The sequence below is a fragment of the Orbicella faveolata genome, unplaced genomic scaffold (genome assembly GCF_042242905.1).
Source record: "Orbicella faveolata isolate gen_17 unplaced genomic scaffold, um_ofav_v1 contig_3, whole genome shotgun sequence".
Lineage (NCBI taxonomy): Eukaryota > Metazoa > Cnidaria > Anthozoa > Scleractinia > Merulinidae > Orbicella > Orbicella faveolata.
Window position 1 is genome coordinate 5533294 of NW_028301558.1, and position 19207 is coordinate 5552500.

Genomic DNA, 19207 nt, shown 5'->3' on the forward strand with positions numbered 1-19207 from the left:
GGTTGCCAATCGCGAGAAAAGCATTTAAGCAAGTCACAAAGTTCTTTTCCGGTTTGTGTTGCCTGTTTGGTTGTTTTGTTCCTGATCGTAAACTAACCCTAAACACGCAGAAAGGAATTGGCAATGAAAGCAAAACCACTAGTGACGTCAGTTTAAAGCACAAAAATGTCAAGGTACTTACCTTTCTCGTGGTTTAAAGTGCGTCATTACGTCCCAAAGAACGTTTCGCGGTCCCTAAGAGAAATGAAGTTTGGTTGCCCTCGCACTGTTATAAACCCTCAACCCCTCTGGTATCGACATCCGTCTGCCAATATCCTGGTCCCAGAGGTTTTTCTTGATTTTTCTTCGCATGAGAGGGCCGCGAGAGAGCCGCGAAGCGGCGACTGAACTCGAGTAGAAAAACCTCTGGTACCAGGGTAGTCTGCTAACAGAAATACCTCCGAATATAAGCTAACTCACAGCCCAACCAGGGGCGGAACCGGTGTATTCTTATGCCGTGTTTACATTTGAGCTTTTACCAAGGTAAACAGTTACTAAGGTCAAGTTACTTAACCTTGGTACATTCGTCCAGTGTTTATACCGGCTCAAATAACTCAAGTTGATCTTTCAACATTCGCGCGCGCTGCATTATCAACGTCATGAAATCGAACTTGGACGAGGATCCCACCGCAGTGGAACAGGAGCAAATTGAGGTGCCATCATTTTCATAGGCGAGGACCTCATTCCATAATATTATGGCGAAAATTCAGCCGCTTGATCATACTCAGAGTATGCATGGATACGTTGTATATGCAGCATCCTCCCTGGTGGCAAAATATATCGACAATAATTACACAACATGGGATCGAAGTTTGTCTAGAGAAGGTTGTTAATAATACTGAGAATGAAAAATAGTGCTCTCTTTTACGTGACGGATTGTTCGCTGTAAGAAGATCGATCCAATCTTTCCACGTTATCTGCCATGATCGCCTGTTGAAAACTGGAATAGAAACGCTTTGTCGACAATAGCGCAATCTGCTCACCGCGGGAAGTGAAATATTACGCCGCCACAAGCGGATATATCTGTCATCTTGACCTTGGTTACCAACTGTAATCATGCCTGATCACAGGGTAATTACAACTTTTACCTCGGTTAAATTTCTTTTGTCTTCTGCGGCATTTACCAAAGTATCAGTTGGCGTCTACACACGGAAAATGTTTACCTAGGTAAGTAAACTCTGCTACCTCGGTAAACCGTTCAAGTCTAAACACGGCATTAGCCTGCGAACGCAGACGTATTTCCGGCTGTCGGAGACAAGCGACAGCCGGAAATACGTCTGCGTTCGCAGGCTAGTGTATTCTCGGTGTTACAATATCAACTTTAAAACGTCCTCACAGAACATTGTAGTTAATCGCTAGTAGGCCCTTTCGTCAAAACATTCTCGACACATACTACCTGCTAGACCTATCCACTAGCCGATCTGCGAAAGTAGAGTTCGGAAGTCGAAAAATGATTGCGACGCTCAAAACTTCGAAGAGTGTGAGACAGAGGGCGTTAAGAAAGGCTGACTTCCTGGCTGATATCTAGAAAGGAAACAGCCTGCAAGCAGTTCACTTCCCAGCAATATATGATCATATATGCCTAGGAATCTACAGCCAAATGTCTCTGAAACAAGTATTACATTCTAACGTCACCTGATAAAGAGAAGCGATCCGCCAAACTATGGCTAATCTAATCACATGCTGTCATGCGCTGCGTCTCGTTCAGAGTGGCCTGGTACAAGAAATGAAAACGGGGGGTGACGTTGTTGATTAAAATAGAAGTTTCGAGCCATTCTAACCTTAACAGTCTGTGTAACTGGCAGCTTCTTCGTGCGTTCGCCGCTTATGAATTTTGTCATCGATCAAGCGTGATCTGGCATCATGTTCTTTTCACAATCTAGTTTGTACAGTCGATCCTCTCTCAGTACGGACACTGAAGGGACAGAACGAAATGTCCGTTTTAGAGAGGTGTCCGTATGGAGAGGTTTGACTGTATATTGCTTTACTGCAGGTGGAACACGGTCTGGATCATGCCAGGTTTCATGTTTATAATAACAAAGACGGAACGATGATTTTTAATAATGCAATTTAGACGTAAAATTCATTTAAAAACATCATTGCATATTGAATAACTCTTTAATTTGACATCAGCAGCTAATCAATCTCTATTGACAAATGGAAATATTAAAACAATTTACATTAAAATTTCGGTAAACTTCTTATGTTTTTCTCAAAAGTAAATTGAGAGGAATTTGTTCTTGGGAAGCCTTAGCTCTTCTAAGACCACCGCAAATAGAAAGGTTTCTTGTAGGTTTGCAATGTGATCGCACGTCACGAATAGACTAAGAATCGGTCATCTTTGTACCTAAGTGTGCTAGAATGTAGTTTCAGCTGTGAATTTGATCGTTGGGTGAAAGCCGTTTGCCGTTTGAGGAAATTCTCCTATTTTATCTCTGCTTGTATCCCACATAGATATGATGTCTCCAAAAGATTGTAGTGATGTATGTCTATCTGAGTATTTTCTTTTATCTATTTTGGTCATGAATATGTTTACAAAGGCTACAACCATTTTCATACCGATGGCTGTTTCATGGGTTTGGACTAATCTTTTCCATTGAATTCAAGCGAGTTTTCTTGTAAGACCAGACTTGGCATTTATAATACCTGATAGGAGAGTTTCTGTGGTAAAATTCTAGGTAAATATGCTTCGCATAAATTGGTAATACCCTCTCTTTTTTAGGTATGTTCGTGTATAGACTAGTGACGTCCATATTACAACAACAACAACAACAACAACAATAACAACAACAGCAGCAGCAACAACAGCTAGCTTTATTTGCATAACCATAAATACATACAGTGTTGCAAAAGCTTTTGTAGACTAAAACTTAAACTAAAAAGGTAACGATTACCGTGATCATACAATAATATTATGATATAGCAATCAAGTTGCATTGGTTTGATTTGAAAGTAGAATATTGAGACAAGAATGGCGCTTGTAGAGTCTTGTATGCAATTTAATCTTCTCGATGAAGTCTTTTGTATCTTTAAGACACAAAGCCTGTTGAAAAGAAGCCGATCTGATCAATAGGGCCGTCAAACCGTAATATACAATATAAAATCTTTGTAAGTGTGCACAACACTGGAATTTGCGTCTTACGTCCCGTTTCCCGCTCGAAAAAAAACACCAATTTCTGCATCCCGCCATGAAAATAACCAGCTTCCCGCCTGCCGCCGACCCCATGCAATCCCACATCCCGCCTTCAAATTTCCTTCCATCCCGCATTCGGGCAACGAAAAAAGGATCATCCCCGGCTTCCCGCCAACCCTACGTTAGACCCTCGAAGATTCAAAGGTACTCAGTTCACAAACTTTCACTGTGTTGCCACGACATCTGAACAATGCTGAATAAAACATACAAGTTTTGGACGATTCTTAACTCTAACTGGCAGTTTTCTGGCGCGTTCGTAGTTCAGCGGTATTTTGCCATCACCGTGAGTCAGCTCAGTGCACCGTGTTCTTTTGTCGCGACGTGCTCACTCCAGTCGTGACACGATGTGGATCATGTGAGGCTTTTGTGTTTATACTAACCAAGACAGAACAATTGTAGAGACGTATAAGTCATTGGACAACAACATTGCATATCGAGTGTTAGTAGAAACATCTGGGACTGAAGAGTAAATATTGACAATCGACCTAAAATTAAATTCTAGGTGACCATTTTGCCCGGGGGGGGGGCATCCCGTAGAAAAGGTCGAGGATGCTCGTTATCTCGCTGCAGGGAGTGCAAATCAAGGATTTTGCTCTCACGTAGGGTTATCAGGACGAAACGACACTATTTTTAGCCGTCAAAGTATCTTTTAGGATGCACTCAAAAAAAAAAAAGAAAAAAACCCGCTGTGATTTCAAGTGGTATCTTTTAGGGTTGAAATAAAGTTCGAGCCCCTCTAAGATTGGTCTCCTTTAGGGGTTTAATTCCAATTTTCAGACGAACATCCCCAACTTTTTCATATGGGAGTACCTCCCGGGCATTTATGGTCATTCCATAAAAGATCCTGAGATCATTTGTAGCTTGAGTTATTTCTGGGTCACCGGCGCGCACAGCACTGAGGTCCTGAGCTGAGTCATTGTGGCGTTTCGATCTCGTGATTTTTTCGTAACCTGACACCCCAGCGGGCAAATCACGCCTGAGTCTTGTGACTTCTGTTGATAAATTGCCAACATTCCGAGTGAGCGGCACTGTCAGTTCATCGCGGTTCGGTGCGCGGGTGGAAAAGAAGTTACTCACCGTCAAAATGAAAGGTGTTATCGCATTTGTGCTTGGCTTATCCGTTGCAAGCTGCGCTGTCTTGAAGTTTGATGAATACAAGCAACAGTGGCAGGCTTGGAAAACTTTCCACGGCAAGCAGTACGAAACAGACACCGAAGAAGAGGCTCGTTATGCAATTTGGAGAGATAACTTGAGGGTATGTAAACGTTAAATGATGCATAAATTTTCTACATGGAAGAGTTAACTCTAGATTTTAAACAGTAATGTAGGACAAAGTTGTTTATTTCCCTGATCAGGACATTTGCATTTCGCCTCAAACTCGGACAGTTTAATAGTTCGTTAGTAGATTTGTGATGTTCCATCGCAACACAAAGGAACCCTTAACACGGATTAAAAACGTCATACAATTTTTCTGCAGTGAATAAAAGATGTTTCGTGTCTTGAGCGGCGACCGGTTAAAGATCTGGATGAGTTATGTGAAAGTCAATAGTCTCGTTAAAATTGGCGTTTAACATTCGAAACTTTGGAAATTTGTCTAAAATATCCAAAATCTTGAAACAATAAAGAGGCTATGAGAGTTTACGTGCAGAGAGAAAACCTCCAATAGCGTATCAGCAAATCTTAACATTTTTAAAATTCAGCTCCTTTAAATGTCATCATGGGTTGCATGAGTAGTTGAGCCAAACGATGGAAAGAAATATTGTTTTTCTGAAAACAAAAGATCACAAAATAAGACTGTGGGCACAAAAGACGAATCTAGCTATCAAATGTTTTCCGGTGCCAGGCACAGATAGCTTCCATAGAAATCGTCGCTAAAACTATCATTTTTTGAAGTAATTTCCTTAAAATACTCACGATCAACTTCGAATACATATAGATGTACTGCACTTGTACCTTTGTTGTTCGGGTAATAAAGTGTAGACCATGCGAGCAATTTTGAGACCGATCACGAAATGCGACGTACGAGCGTGAGCGATATGCGCGGAGCGCGCGCGGTATGTGCGGATCGCGCGGGGGAACCTTGTTTACTGGTTCACTCTAATTAATTTCTGCGCATTGGCAAGCAGGTTTGTTTTGTATTGACATCTTGACATAATTGAATTTGTATGAACTGTTTCATGTTACATGACGTTTGAAGATAATTTTTTCTCTTTTACCTGCCGCATTCATAGCCATTTTCTATTACACAATTTAGAAAATGAAATTAAGTACAGAGGTGTGCGATTGTGGAAGTTGACGGTTCGCTAACTGAATAATTGGTATAATTATTCAATCGGAAATGCTATTTATTTACCACAATCACAAGTTTTGTCTTTTTCGTAATGGTCTTAACTGTTTTACTTCTAGAAAATTCAACAATACAACTCCGAAGGACACTCGTACACCCTGGCTATGAACCAGTTCGGTGATCTGACAGTCGATGAATATCGCTTCTTCTTCCTGGGACTTCGTGCTCACTTCTCCAACGAAACAGAACGAGAAGGGTCTCACTTCCTTCCTCCCAGTGGAGTAACTCTACCTGATACTGTTGACTGGAGAACCAAGGGATACGTAACTCCTGTAAAGAATCAGGGTACGTTTTTGTCCTCCTCCTCCTCCTTAATAATAATCACCACCTCAATATTCATCATCATCATCATTATCATCATCATCATCATCATTATCGTCGTCGTCATCATCATCAGCAGCAACATCATCATCGTCTGCTTTTTCTTGTTCCTCTTGTTCTTCTTCTGTCTTCTACTACGCTTCTTCTAGTTCCTTCTTTCTTCTTCTTTTTGTTTTCTCCCTTTTCTTCTTCTTCCTTTTCCCTTCTTTCTTCTTCTACTTCTTTCGTCTTGTTCTTGTTCTTGTTCTTAGTCTTGCTCTTGCTCTTGCTCTTGCTCTTGCTCTTGCTCTTGCTCTTGCTCTTGCTCTTGCTCTTGCTCTTGTTCCTGCTCTCGCTCTTGCTCTTTCTTCGACTTCTTCTTCCTTTTCGTCCAACTCTTCTTTGTCTCTTTTTTTTCGTTTTGTACATTTTAGCCTTAACACTGATTGTACTCCTTGTCAATTTTTTCAGGCCAGTGTGGTTCTTGCTGGGCGTTCAGTGCTACCGGATCACTGGAAGGACAGCACTTCAAGAAAACAGGAAAACTCGTTTCACTTAGTGAACAGAATCTGGTCGACTGCTCCAGGAAATATGGAAATAATGGCTGTGAGGGTGGACTCATGGATTACGCATTTAAGTAAGAGAAGAAACAGTATTTTACTCCGAAGTCGCTAGTGAAATGAAACAGAAACGGGCTCCTCTCGTAATGTCGTTGGATTAACAATACCTAACAAGTCCCTAAACCTCGCATAGATATAATTTTATTTTGTCGATGGTCTGCAACTCTGATGTTCCCTTCATGACCTCCAAGACACTGGCTTCGATCGATTGAAAATCGTAGAATTGTTTGGACCTGTATTTTTGAAGCTACGGGAAGCAAGACGGAAGGAAACACTTCATGCAATTACCGATTTCACATTGCCACACGTTGTAAGTCGTACTGGCTCCAAATAACCAGTGTAAATTTTTTTCAAAGTTTGCAGTGAAATTCGTCGGATAAGCGAAAAGGATGTGTTCCCTAAGCGGTCCGCAGATAATGTTACGCGGTCATATTTTCGACACTAATGTATAGAGTGTTTGTCGCACTACTGATTTCCAAACCTTCGAAAAAACTCTGTGAGTGTAACAGTTTTGTTATCATGTAATTCTAAAGGATTAATGATCTTCGACTTTTATCTAAATCGAAAGAGAAATAAGTGTTGGTTGGCGGCGAACAGTTGCGACCTATTTACATGTCAGTATATTTGGTCGTAGCGCTTCTTGATTGATCACACAACTTTGCCGGCTATGTTATAAATACTGCGGGACTGGAAGATATAGGTTGTCGATAGTATTTCGACAAATTGCTGGTTGGCTTTCAGCAGAAAATATTGAAAATAGCGTTTGAAAGTCTGCGGAACAAATTCCAGTGAGAGTTCTTCTATGGTTCTCACAGACTCCGAGTTCGCTTGTTTCGGTTCGACAAAATCAACCAGCGTTTATGTCTTTATTGTACCATTGACCGATCATCACCAGTAAATTGTACAGTATATCTTGTTTTAGATCTGGGATATTGCTGCAACAGCCGATAGCACTTCTGGAAGGCATTTCTGCGCACTTTTCGAATGTGTATTGCACCATCCTGAAGGAAATGAGAGGACGTGAGATATTCGACCTTCCTGGGTAGACGTCACAACAGCCGCTGGACTCATTCTCCTCAAACTCGGTCGTGAAACAAAATGGCGGTGTTTTGGCCCGGGGGTGTTTTGGGGCTATTTTCGAGATTTCGTCGGGGCACAGAAAATCGAAGATTTAACCGAATCCAAAACTTTTTTCGCAGAAGTATTTCAAATAACATGTAGATTCGTTTTAGCGAAAAAAAATTTTGGTGTTAGGTACACTTTAAGAAAATTGGCCTATCCACAAGTGTGAAACTTCAGAAATTCATAAAAACGAATTTCATCGTTTATCTCGGATTTTAAATTTTATATTGGAAAGAAGGTTGATTATACGGAGACTGTGATCTAAAGCTCAAAGATTAACATTAATTAAGATTAATTATGACAAACATTAAAATTCAATGTCGTGCGATATCATTAATTATCGTAAATCCTCGAATTAGCGCCCGAGGCGCTTATTTCAAATTTAGGAGAAGACGGGGGCGCTTATTGGAGGGGGACGCTTATTCGAGGGTGGGGGGGGGGGGGGGTGCTTAGTTAATTTTTCCCAAATCGTGGCCTGACATGATCATTTTTTGATACATCATCTGCGCGTAAACACCAACATAAGCTGTTTATTGACATAAAAAGCTGATCCTAAAGTTTAAATTGCGGCATCGTTAGTACTTAACGTGTTCAATAAACGTGTTCACAAACTGAAACAATGTTCAAATCAAATACTACATGACGGAAACTCTATATCCTTTGTTGTCTCATTACTCGTCCACAAAATGGGGGGGAGGGGGGCGCTTATTGGAGGAGGGGCGCTTATTTTAAATTTCGGTCGATAGGAGGGGCGTTTATTAGAAGGGGGTGCTTATTCCAGGGGGGCGCTAATTCGAGGATTTACGGTATATGAAGGTGAATACGTCATTTATTTAACAGGTACATCAAAGCCAATAAAGGTCTTGACACTGAGGTCAGCTACCCATACAAAGCTAGAGACGGGAGTTGCCATTTCAAAAGCGCTGATGTTGGTGCTACTGACACTGGTGAGTCTACGATCTTTGCCGAGCACTTCCGATAATTACCGAAGTTTTGTTTGAAAACGTTTAGCATGCCGAAGTTTAAACTCGATTTTCGTGGGGGCTATTGATTACTAGCCTGAGGAGATGTTGACAGGCTACGGATTAGTGGGAAGGGAGCATCAAGATTAAGATATAATTTATTGGCGTTTGTTTTGTGTTTAGGTTTCATGGATATCCAAAGTGGAAGCGAATCTGCCCTTAAGTCTGCTGTAGCCACTGTCGGCCCAGTATCTGTCGCCATTGATGCTTCCCACGGGTCATTCCAATTTTATCACAAAGGAGTCTACAATGAACCGTAAGTAAATGTTTTGTCGTACGGTGATCAATAAATCGTCATATCAATATTATAGTCATCATCATCGTCATCGTCGTCTTCATTACCATCGTCATCGCCATCCTGTACAATATCACGTGACATGCGTGACAAATGGCTCTCACGCAAATCGCAATCACGAAACAATGATCGCCTCTTGCAGTCAAGAAACGTCTCTTGTCACAGTCACGTCAAAACCTTATCGTTTCATTTCTCATTTCAGTGCCTGCAGTAGCACTCAACTGGATCATGGTGTCCTTGCTGTTGGGTATGGAACCTACCAAGGCAAAGACTACTGGCTGGTCAAGAACTCCTGGGGGACTAGCTGGGGAATGCAGGGTTACGTTATGATGACCAGAAACAAAAACAACCAGTGCGGAATTGCCACAGATGCTAGCTATCCACTAGTCTAAGACACCTTATTGTGCAATAGGGCTAAATTCCTTTGCTCACCAGATTGATACAATGTGTTTTATTCATTAAGTAGACTGTATAGTAAAAGAGTCATTTTATATTTGTAGGATAGGATGAAAATAATGGACATAGAGAAGGGAAGGAGCGAGTTCTCTCCACTCGTTTCAATTTTCTTTCTGAAAGTATTTTTATTAGGAAGCGCTCTGATTTACTACTCGGAATCTTTGAGGTTTTGTTTTACTTTTGCATTGTTATTTTCAAGATGGGATCAATCCCTCTTTTTACTTTCTTTATTTCTTTTGATAGGACATTCAATTAGTATTCTTTAGATTCTTACGAATCCTGTTTAATCTTACACAGTCTGTATTTTCGTAGTTTATTTTTCCTCATCTTCTTCTGTCGCTTTTGATGTTTTTGCTGGTTTATTGTATTTAAACTGGTGAAATAAAGGGATAGATTTTATTGTAGATGGTCTTAATTCAATGATCCCCATATACAGATTGAACGCAAAGCGCGTTGATAGGCAGAAATCCGTCTGCATTTACAAACGTTAAGATTTGAGATATAATGGAAAGAAAAGTTCGAGGCTGTAAAAAGGATGCAAACACACTACGGGTTTTTTTCCCCAGTGATAGTCAGATTTTGCCAAAACCAAAGTTATCATATCAAACCAAACTCAAAACCCACTGACCTAACTGACCAATCAAAACCCGAAGCAGTAACATGCAACGGTCACTAAGCGCGGGAAAACCAAGTCACGAAGTATCTTTGCTTGCATGTTTGTTTGCTTCTCTCGCTCCTGATCGTAAACTTAAACCCACGCACGCAAAAGGCAAAAGTAACTGAGAATAAAGACAAAACCATAGGCCATAACTTGTGATGGATGTCAATTCAAATTGCGACATAAGTATCTTCAACTGCGGATAAACGTTTCGCGGTCAATTTTCAACGAGAAATAAAAGCTGTACAATACATTAAACCTCGTACCCCTAAACTGATCGTAAGTTCAAACCCCCTCCCTCCCCACTCCATCGTAATAGGCCCGCCTTAACGCTAATGTAAAACTCCCTGATATAATCCCCCCTCCGTACGGCCCCATCAGGCAAAAGATCGCAGAACATTGTACTTCAAATAGAATATAAGCAGTAAATGAGTTTTGCAAGTATATTGTAGAGCAAAATGTTTTATCCTTGAGGCTTTCTAACGGCAGCGTACCCCTCATCCATCTTGGATTACATTGTAATGCAAGCGAGAGACCTGAGAAGCTAATCATGAAAAGGGCTGCTGATGTTACGCCACCATATAGTCATCCAGATATTCGAGAAGAATAGATTTCATCCCATAATCCCTTGTATACTCTTTCAACCCGTGTAAACCCCATTTAAACCCATGTATATACTCCTGTTTACCCATGTCGTCCCAATCCCATCTCGTCTAAGACGACTGCGGTCGTCCATGCTCCCTGACAGATCAGCCTACCTCACTCACCAGAGTCTTTTCACCTCTCCGTGAACCTGTTCCACGCTATCATCGACTGTCAAATAGCGAAAAAATACGAGATCAGAAGGTCGGTGAAAAGAGAAGAAGGTGACCAAATATCATGCAGCCAACTAGCAATAAATTTACATTTGGATGTTCCATGAAAACCTGCTCAAGATTGCAGCTAAATCCAAAAAGGACGTCAAGAGTCCCGTGGGACCTAACACATTCGTAGGCCATCTGTAACAGTCAGTCTGATGTTTTCTCAGTTTCACCCGCCTCCGACTCGCTTAGCTCGCCGACTCGTCTCTAGCGGCTTCGCCTCATTGCCCGTTACGCAGCGCGTGCTAGGGTTCACGCGCGTGTACGCGAAAGCAGGTGCGTGACCACGTTCGACGACGTCTAACGTACTGGGTAGGAACTAAACAGGAGTCATGTGATGTTTCCGAAAGTATTCTTCCTAATTGCTCTTCACAACTTGATATCACATTGCAAAGTGCCAATTACGATAAAAAATCTCGGATCCCTACCACTGAATCGTGGCAAAATGAGGTGCTTTTACTTCTTTCTGCTGTCTGTTTCATTAGCAAGCAGCCTTAATCTAACGCATGAGGAATACAAACGGTACTGGCAGGAGTGGAAGTCTTTCTACGGCAAATCATACAAGTCAGACATTTTGGACCAAGCGCATTTTATAGTGTGGAAGAATAATTTAGAGGTGAGCAGATTTTATTTCCAAAGATCAATGGTAGTCTAAGGTTCGATTTACGGCTGTGTTGTGAGTCGGATTCCACCTCCTCAACGCAAGGGACACGCAAGGAACAGAAGAGGGGACAAAGCATCGTAGCCCGGTGGACGGTAACCTTTTAAGCCTCCTACGCAGATGGTCTTTTTGTTCGTCACGCAATCTTAGCTAATCTTCCGCCCCCACGGGAGGAACTCATACCGGCCCGGCTTGAAAAGCGTTGAACTTCTTCGGATGAATTTGTGAGACATGTTCAATAACGTCCTCTTGAAACCATTTTTTTGTGTACTAGTTGTCCCAAACTTAAACAACCTGTACTTGACCGGAAGGGCCCCTTAACCATTTCCTAAGGCTTACCTTTGTATTAATTGCCTTGTTGCTTCCTTCCAGCGGATTCAAGAGCACAACTCCGAAGGACACTCGTACACCCTGGCGATGAACCAGTTCGGTGATCTGACAGTCGATGAATACCGCTCTTTTTTCCCTGGCTCTGAGTCTCGTCCCTACAAAGAAACAAAACGTCATGGGTCGTCCTTCTCTCTTTCCAGTGGAGTAACTCAGCTACCTGATACTGTTGACTGGAGAACAAAGGGATACGTTACTCCAGTGAAGAACCAAGGTAAGCTTCCGCTTCTCGTTTAGTAAATTTTGTACACCAAAAAAGTAACTCTAGTTCCCTTTGCGGTAACATGGTATACTAGCAGATCCAACACTGACGACAACCCAACAATCCAACCTGGTTGAACGAGGTGTAACATAAACTGTGACGTCACATTCTTTTGCCATCGTCCATCCAGCATTGTGGCTTTTGCAAGATGTGACTGATTTACGCCAAAGGTACATTAGACGGATCAGTTTTTGTTTCTGTGCAACCGACTTCGGTTCTGAAAAACTGACCTCGGAAAAAATCCCTCCTCGGGTAGTGATCCCATTAGACCAACTACGGTTAACGGTTGTCGCTGACCATCGTCTTTGACCGCAGCAGTGAGCGAATTGTTGGAAAGCCGACTTTTTACTAGTAACACTTTAGTTGGTGCAATATCACAGAACTTTGTTTTTCTCTGATAACCTGCGTCACCCACTCAGCTTCCGTGTACGCGTGTCTCCCAAAAGCGGACGCTTTTTAATAGCAATGAGTTAGAATGTGCTAACATTAGCAGTTGCTAATATAAGAAAGATGAGTAAACTGAAGATGAGTGGTTGGATTTTTGAGAAGGTCAGCTGCCTTGTGCGACCTTCCTCCGCCCCCTCCCCCGCATGAGACCTAGCTAACCCATTGCACAGTTCTTCTTCAGCTAAGAGTTGCATTACCTAACATGCATCTTGACTTGTTATTTTTCCGTGACTGACCTTTTTCCAGGTCAATTGGGCGCTTCGTGGGCGTTCAGTGCCACAGGATCGCTAGAAGGACAGCATTTTAGGAAAACTGGAAACCTTGTCTCAATCAGCGAAAGGAATCTCGAAGACTGCTCTGGATGTAATATGAATTTCAGTTATGCCAGCCAAGTGGATTGTGCTTTTATGTAAGCAAACACACAGCATTTTCTCTCTTGCCATGAAAAAGCTATTTAGTTAGAGAGCAAAGTACAAACTAGTATTAGTTACATGAAGTCTCGGGTGAAAGGCTGGGCGCTTGAAGGAAGCACATGGAAAGAGAACAACCTTGATGAGGGTGACAGTTTCCCTTCAGTGACACTACCCATCCATACCCAAAGGAGTTGTCCGCGTTGAACCGCGGCCTAGGATCAGGTGTGAAGCGAGATGAGGAGCGAAAAACCTACCCTTATCCAGACCAAACTATACCCATCCCGATCCTATATCCAGACCTACAATCAGGGACAAAAGTAGTCGAAACACGCCTACAATCAGGGACAAAGTAGTCCAAACACTTTCCGAATACAAACTTTCTCCCTTCCAGTGTAATTCGTACTACCTACACGTACACTCCTCATGTTTCGCCTCCTCCCTTTTTCAAATGTTGTAACCACGTGACAGCGTCGCCAAAGCCCGTTTCAACATCGATTGGGGGTGGGGTGGGGGTGGCTATTGACGAAAAAGGTGTTTCTTTCATCAAGGGAGGTGCGGATCTCGGTTCGAAAACGTCCGATTTGCAGAAATGCCCAACATTGTTGTCTCTGATTGTAGCGTGACAATACCCAACTAGATAAAGTGTTTGAGGAATTACTAAGTAGCTTAAGTTCTTATCCTTTTTATCGATATGTTCTATCTAATCTATACGTTCATCTTTGCATTCTTTTCCCACCTCGTTCAGCTTTTCACGCTGTGTTATATACTTTCTAAAAATTATTTTCTTTAATTTTATCAATCTTGTCTCCCGAGATTTGTTCAGGAAAATAACTTATTACTGAAAATGCTGATACGAGAGGTTCTAAGTATGTAACTTAATGATATTTATAATTTGCTGGATGTCATTTTCTTCTAGGTACGTCAAAGAAAACTGTGGTATTGACACCGAGGTCGGCTACCCGTACCCATGTCACAAGACCTGCTGTTACGACAAAGCTTATGTAGGTGCCACATGTACTGGTGAGTAATGGACAGAAATCGCGTTTACCGAAAACTTCCGATGATAACCGAGTTGCCGAAGAATTTGCCTTATCGTCGGCATCTGATTTGGCGCTAAGGGAGTATTTGACTCTTGCAGTGATATTTGAAATGTTTAAGTTAGTTGTGTTTGATCTTTTTCTTGTCTTTTTTTAGGCTACGTTGACATTAAAACAGGAAGTGAGGCTGCCCTTCAATCAGCTGTAGCCGAAGTTGGCCCGATCTCTGTTATAATCGACGCTAGTCATGAATCTTTCCAGTTTTATAGAAGCGGAGTGTACAACGAGCCGTAAGTGTTTCATAAATTTCCAAGATGTCTCATATCTGTCGCTTTCCCTTTCTTGATTTGACGCTCTAGTGTATCTGAACTTTCTTACTGTTATTTTCCTATCGTCATGAAATCACCAGCTTTTATCACCATCTTGTGGGAGGCATTGTGGGAGGTTAGTAGCGCGGATCAAACAACTGAAACAAATACAGTGGCGGATCTGGGGGAGGGGCCTCGGGGAACCCGCCCCCCCCCCCCCACTTATTTTGGGTAAAAAAAAATAAAAAAGAAGGAAGGAAGAAAAACCGGCAGGGCAAGCAAAAAAAAAAAGCCCCCCCCCGCTTAGCTCAAGGTGTGGATCCGCCACTGAAATAATTCAATTTGAACATAACGTTGTAAAGAATTCCAGTGGCAAACCAGTTGTCTATAAACTTGACATGTCTCACAAAAGAGTTAACTATTTACATCTGGAGGCTAGAAAACGTTGAACCGTCACTTTACGATACTCGCGTCTATAAAATGTCTCACTGGAGGTAAGACTCGTCTAGGCTAATCCTCACCTTTCTTTTATTTCCTATTTCATCAGTGACTGCAACGGTTCTCGGCTTCTGGATCACGCTGTACTTGTTGTTGGGTATGGAACCTATCAAGGCCAGGACTACTGGCTGGTCAAGAACTCCTGGGGGACTGGCTGGGGAATGGAAGGTTACGTCATGATGTCAAGAAACAAGGACAACCAGTGTGGAATCGCTACACTTGCTAGCTATCCGCTCGTGTAATTTACTAATACGTGTACTGAAATATCTTTGTAGCCAAGTCATATTTCACATAGCAAACTGGAATTTTGGAGTCAATTTATCAGTCACTTTACATGAGTACAAAATTAATCGTGAAATGAGCGCAAGTTTCTGTTTTGAATTTGGGTTTTACACACTTTCCAAATAAATTTTTATAATATGTTAGAAATATGCCTAAGGCTTAGATTTTGTTAAATATGTTAATGGAAATTAAAAGGCAATAAAACCACATGTTGTTATGACGAGTAATGTATTTCTGGTCTTCTGATTGGTTCACTGAAACTCGCTTACCAGCAAGCTTTACTACCCATTCAAAATACCTGAGTGTGCTTGACCTTATATGGAAGAAGAAAGCGAGAAGTGTCGCTTTTTACCACTGAAATACGAGAAATAATGGGCAACGCCATCCCGTAAATTACATACAGTTCAAAATTACATGCATGTTAAAATTAACTTATCTACGCCCCAAAATCCAAAAAAACAAAAAGAAAAAAACACAGATTTTGGGTATAAAATATTACACTTTGCGCAGCCACTTCAGTAAAGCTTAGGTAAAAGGTAAAGGTAAAGTCTGCATACGAGCCAAGTGACCCATCAGGCCGGAGCTTATCCCGGTTTCTGTAGCATGAAGCGACTAGGAGTATTTCTACTCCTCCCTGGATGGGATGCTAGTCCATCGCAGGGTTACCCCCAGCATTAAGTTCGCCGGTACCCATCTATACACCTGTGAGAGTAAAGTGTCTTGCCTAAGAACACAATACAATGTCCCCGGCCAGGGCTCGACCCGGACCGCTCGATCCGGAGACGAGCGCACTAACCATGAGGCCACCGCGCCTAAGATAGATATATAGATAACCTTTATTTTAAAACGATGAGTATTAAAGCTACATGAGCTTACACTTAGCGCAGCCACTTCAGTCAAGCTCCCTCATTCAAGCTTGTTACCTTGCATTTGGGTCCTGTCCTTCAAAGGCTTCTTTCTGTCCTTCTAAGTTTACTTTTTGTGCTTCTTTTTAAAATTAAACAACCGCGTAAACAATCAAAATTTCGATTCCGCGATCTGATATTTAGAGAGGAAGCCACACCAACCCTAGCTGGTTTTCATGCAGGTCCTCTATCCTGATCGAATTGGAATTTGGCCCGGGAAATGTTGGTTTTTGCACAGGACGTGCAATTTTAATTTTTTTTTTTTTTTCAATTTTTCAAACTGGTACGCGATTTCGCAATTGAAAACGCATTAGTCGGGACAGAGCATGAGACTTGAGAAAAACATATTCCACCAAAACGCAGAACTTAAAAATGTCGTTGACTACAGCCGAGAGAAAATAACAGCGTTTCGACCACCTAAAATTTGCTGCATTTGTTAATTTCCTTTTTGATTCATATATAGCGTTTACCCGGCGTTAAATCTTGAAATGTACTGATGCTTTACAACCCTCTCCCCTCGCCTGAAAGAACTTTTCAGCCCCATGAACCAATCCCTGTAGAAGGTCACACGAGAATGTTTCGTGTGTTTAGCAAAGTCTTGTGAGTTTGGTTCGAGTATCGAGAAAGCAAATCATAAAATAGGCTTTATAGCTCGATGAAGCTGAACTGTTAAAAATTCCCGATGAAAGATTTTTATTTCCGCCGCTCTCTTCCCCGAACGTCACGCGAAATGCGTTGATGGAAAGAAAAGCGAGGGAGACCTGGCGCTAGGCACTTGGGAAAATGGCGCTCGACGGTCAAGTGACTTATTTGTCAACAGAATCCGCGGCAGAATTTCAAAGGCCAAGAACTCCAAGACGAAGCCCAAGGCTGAGAATGTACGAGGAAGAAGAGGAACAAATAGAAAGCGAAGGAGTGCGATCAAATTCGGGAATGAGAGCGCCGATCATTGGGTATGAGGTGGTTGATCAACGACAAAAGTTCACGGTACAGTGATTGAATCTCCTTGTTCATCTGAAGCTTATATTGGGCTGCTCTATGTGTTCTTGTGTGGTTTTGTTGTGTTTTAAAAAAGTAATTGAAGGCAAGACTTGTGACCTTACAAAAGCGATAAGGAAAAAATTTTGACGCATTTACAATGTATCAGAATATGTTGTTTTACAATGTCATTGTGTTTATTTTTTGAGCGCGTGACTCAACGATTTGAGTTTAAGCTTAATTTATGCATTAGATTCTACGAAGGCTGGTTCCATTGCTGGCTAGAACGAATTCAGAATTGCAAATATTTTCTTCTTCATTTGTAAAACTGTGGATTTTTGGCAACTGATGCAGTAGTGTTCTGCTGAGTTGAAAAAAATATCATGCTTGGATAATTACAGGTCATGTACATGTACGTAAGATAATACGTACATCAAGTATTGTTTTTAAAAATTATGCAAACTCCTTTAAGTATGTAAAAAATGAAAGAAGCTTAAACAGAATCAGGATGGACCCAGACTTGCCACAGTCAAGCCGGGCCAAGTATTGTATTTCTACCAAGATTCAACTCTTTATTGTTTGACTTCATGTAATTTATTTCAAACATCTAAACGGACATAAGGTTACGTGTGAGCTTACTTACAATGAGACTCAATGTAAATCAAAGTGGCTATCGGCCAATGAACTTGGGAAATAAATCACTTGCAGGGTTCTCCCTAGTTGTCAGCAGAACAGGTAAGGGACCTTTTCAAACTGGTAAAGCATTTGGTTAATGTTGGACGTTCTGCAAAGGATAAGCGACAATTTGAACTTTCGCACCACGTTGGTTGAGCTAACGTCAGCGCTGTCCCTCTAAGTATAAAAATAACCTTCACGCAATCAAAGTTTAAATTTTTTTCTCTCTCTAGCGTTACTGACTGCTTGTGTTCTTCTGAATTGCCATGCTCTGATATTGCGGCCTTCCTGTAGCGTGTACCGGGCGCAGTAGCGTATGTCACATTTTCGCCTGTTTTAATATGCTTCTTACCAGTTCTTACAAAGACAAAAAAACATTCCCTCGCCCTCTTTAAATGCCAGACACCATACACTACTTTTACAGCAGAATACAATGTCATCATCGATCCAGTCATGCTTGAAAACATGGGGCTTTGATGGCAACTGCTTATTTCACTTTAAATGCGTATTTTTTTAAGACTTCTGAGCGTTTACAGGCAGTAATAAGTGCTCTTACAAGCGGTAAATTTTACCAGTTACCGCCTGATAAGGAGAACTCTGCACTTGTAAACAGTCACAATTTCAGGGCCATTGCTCTGAGCATTAAGGTTACTCCAAACCTTAATGAGGCTACTTTTGCCAAGTTTTCTTTTTTTTTTTTCAACCAAATTAAAGTTCGTTTTTTAAGGCAATACGTCCCAGAAAATGAAAATAAAATGCTAAAATGCCTGTGAGTTATTGGGAAAAAGAGATTTTTTAATAAAAGTTAATAAACCGTCCAGGTGCACTCTACAGCAACCATTTCACGGCAAATGGCTTAATCCAGAGATCCATGTCAAATAATTTCAATTTTAGATTTCATGTCCGTCAGTAGTGCCATCTTGTAATCACGCTTCGGCAATTGCTCCTCAGTTTCGTTTGTTTTGTGGCACATCACTTTCCTTCTGTTGTGCCCATTATCGTTGAAACGTGTATACCTAAAACGTGACTGTAACACTATTACTTTCCCGCGAAGCTCCAGTTTGCATACTGTGAATTCTAGGGGTTCTGTTATTTCTTTGGCTGGTGGCTTTTGGAGTTGAAAAATCCCTCTGGGAAGGCGTGACTTGTTTATAAATCTTTAGAAGGTGAAAACTCGCAATCATTTTTCAACAGAATCTCTTTTCTTTAAATGAATTAATAGGGTATTTAGAATTGACGGTTTTCCTTGAAATTTGGCCAGAACATTCACTGATAGATAGGGAACAAAAGTGTGTCAGCGAATTCATTATTCTAAATGCATTTGATAGTGAAACTTGACAGATCTATAAAAAGATAACCAATAGAAATAAAACAAAATGCTGACACACTCCATAAAAACTAAAATCTTAAATTAAGATTTTAGTTTTTATGGAGCACTTTGA

At 41.3% G+C, this 19207-nt stretch overlaps 3 protein-coding genes across 3 annotated transcripts in view; all 3 read left to right on the forward strand.

The window, feature by feature from the left end:
* Nucleotides 1-4236: 4236 nt before the first annotated feature.
* On the forward strand, nt 4237-9798 carry LOC110068179 (cathepsin L-like peptidase). The gene is made up of 6 exons (XM_020775559.2): nt 4237-4487; nt 5639-5864; nt 6351-6516; nt 8462-8568; nt 8767-8899; nt 9141-9798. The coding sequence occupies exons 1-6, from the start codon at nt 4317-4319 to the stop codon at nt 9328-9330; spliced, it is 993 nt and encodes a 330-aa protein (XP_020631218.2). The 5' UTR covers nt 4237-4316; the 3' UTR covers nt 9331-9798.
* Nucleotides 9799-11234: 1436 nt separating this feature from the next.
* On the forward strand, nt 11235-15430 carry LOC110068187 (digestive cysteine proteinase 2-like). The gene is made up of 6 exons (XM_089298370.1): nt 11235-11528; nt 11946-12174; nt 12916-13078; nt 13999-14102; nt 14277-14409; nt 14975-15430. The coding sequence occupies exons 1-6, from the start codon at nt 11250-11252 to the stop codon at nt 15165-15167; spliced, it is 1101 nt and encodes a 366-aa protein (XP_089154496.1). The 5' UTR covers nt 11235-11249; the 3' UTR covers nt 15168-15430.
* Nucleotides 15431-16348: 918 nt separating this feature from the next.
* Nucleotides 16349-19207, forward strand: part of LOC110068223 (uncharacterized) — a 10499-nt gene continuing 7640 nt past the window's right edge. The window contains exon 1 of the mRNA XM_020775603.2: nt 16349-17099. Within this exon, the coding sequence (XP_020631262.1) occupies nt 16896-17099 (204 nt within the window). The 5' untranslated portion in view covers nt 16349-16895. The remainder of the gene's footprint in view (nt 17100-19207) is intronic.